Genomic DNA, 1692 nt, shown 5'->3' with positions numbered 1-1692 from the left:
CCGTTTATATCAACATAAGAGTCATCACCAAACTTAACCTTTCCCGTGACATGATTGTTAAGTTCAGAAAAGAAAGACTTGTTACCCGTCATGTGGTTACTCGCACCGTTGTCCAAATACCATTCATTACCATCTTTGGACTCGTAGTTTCCAGGTATAACCTTCTTTTCATTCAAGAATACCGTTTCTTGAACACTCTTCATCATAAACAGAGAAGGATCCCTTGTCTCGGATGCTTCAGCTAACTTTGCTTCACCTTGAACTTTCTGTTTTCGGTTGGGACACTAATGGACAAAGTGTCCAAACTCATCACATCGATAACATTGAACCTTTGAGAGGTCCCGGGTTTTGCCCTTATGTTCACGGTTTTCCCAGTTCATAGCGTTTTCTTGATGACCGCGGTTTTGACCCGACCCGCGATCACCTCGTCCTCGCCCTTTTCCACGTCCACGTCCACGTCCTCCACTAGTGGACTCACGATCATTGTACCGACTACTTGAGGATTCAGACTTTTGAAACATAAGCTTACCTTGGGTTTCGGAATGCATGTCTTCTTCCCGAATCCACTCCTCGTATGCTTTTAAACGTCCCACCACATCTTCAAACCCAACAGTTTTGAGATCCAAAGTTTGTTCGGGATGCAACAATTTGAATAAACTTCTTTCGGGGTAGACTTGAAAGGAACTTCTTGGCCATCTTAGTTTCCTTGATCATCTCTCCTAAACTCGCCGCCTTCGACGCCGTACACGAGAGTTTCGCAACAAACTCATCAATGGTCTCCGTATCTTTCATCCTCATACCATCAAACTCGTTCATGAGAGTTTGCAATCTTGCCTCCTTAACCCGATCAGCCCCCAGATTACATGTCTTAATCGGGTTCCAAATATCCTTGGCCGAATCAAGATTACCCACTTGCATGATTGTTGCTTCCGGGATCGACTGATAAATCAATGCAATCGCGATGTTGTTTTTATCATCGTCGGTTGCACCCGGATCAATGGTATCCCAAACCTTATGCACGTTCAAGAATACCTTCATTTGAATTGCCCAAACCTTATGCATGGGACTTTGGAAAGCATTCGGGTTCCCGCTCGTCTTCATTGTTTCTTTATCAGCCATCGTACTTTGTCAAACCGTAACCACAAAACCAAGTCAATCAAACTTTGTTGAACCAAGAAAAACAAAAGAATTAAACCACCATGTTTATTCCTTTCGGTTCTTGAATTCAGTTGAAACGAAAGGGAAAAAAAACAAAACCAAACTTTATTATTATTTATGCTTTTGTGAATTCCTTGACGGCAGCAAAGAAAGACTAACCTCCTTTTGACATTAATTACCAATCAACCAATCAAGTTAATTCAACTCCAAAGATTCCTTTTCAAGCATGAACGATGGCAGGATAATTGATCTTCGGCTTCGGACCTTCGGTGACGGTGGTATTGAAATCTGACGATATAATCAATCTGACTAATTGATAAACACCAAGAGCACAAGGCTTTGATACCAATTCAAAAACGAATTGATAACGGAAACACAAACGAGCACACAATATTTATGGTAAACTTCACGATTATTATACTCAAGAAACTAGCACAAAACTTGAATACAATAATCTCTCTCACAATACCATAACCCTAACATGGCTATGTATTTATAGGGAGACCCTAACTTGACCAACAAGTAAAGCCCAAA

General features: G+C 41.1%; 1 protein-coding gene across 1 annotated transcript; it reads right to left on the bottom strand.

Annotated features, from left to right (window-relative positions):
• Window positions 1-600: 600 nt before the first annotated feature.
• LOC143612998 (uncharacterized) lies at window positions 601-1119 on the bottom strand. The gene has a single exon (XM_077086837.1). It carries the CDS (start codon window positions 1117-1119, stop codon window positions 601-603), a length of 519 nt encoding a protein of 172 aa, XP_076942952.1.
• Between the last annotated feature and the right edge of the window lie 573 nt (window positions 1120-1692).

The sequence above is a fragment of the Bidens hawaiensis genome, unplaced genomic scaffold (genome assembly GCF_021521415.1).
Source record: "Bidens hawaiensis isolate Kalapana, Puna unplaced genomic scaffold, B.hawaiensis_p1.1 tig00036368_1, whole genome shotgun sequence".
NCBI lineage: Eukaryota > Viridiplantae > Streptophyta > Magnoliopsida > Asterales > Asteraceae > Bidens > Bidens hawaiensis.
Note: the sequence above shows the minus strand (reverse complement) of the source record. Positions and strands in the feature narration are given on the sequence as shown.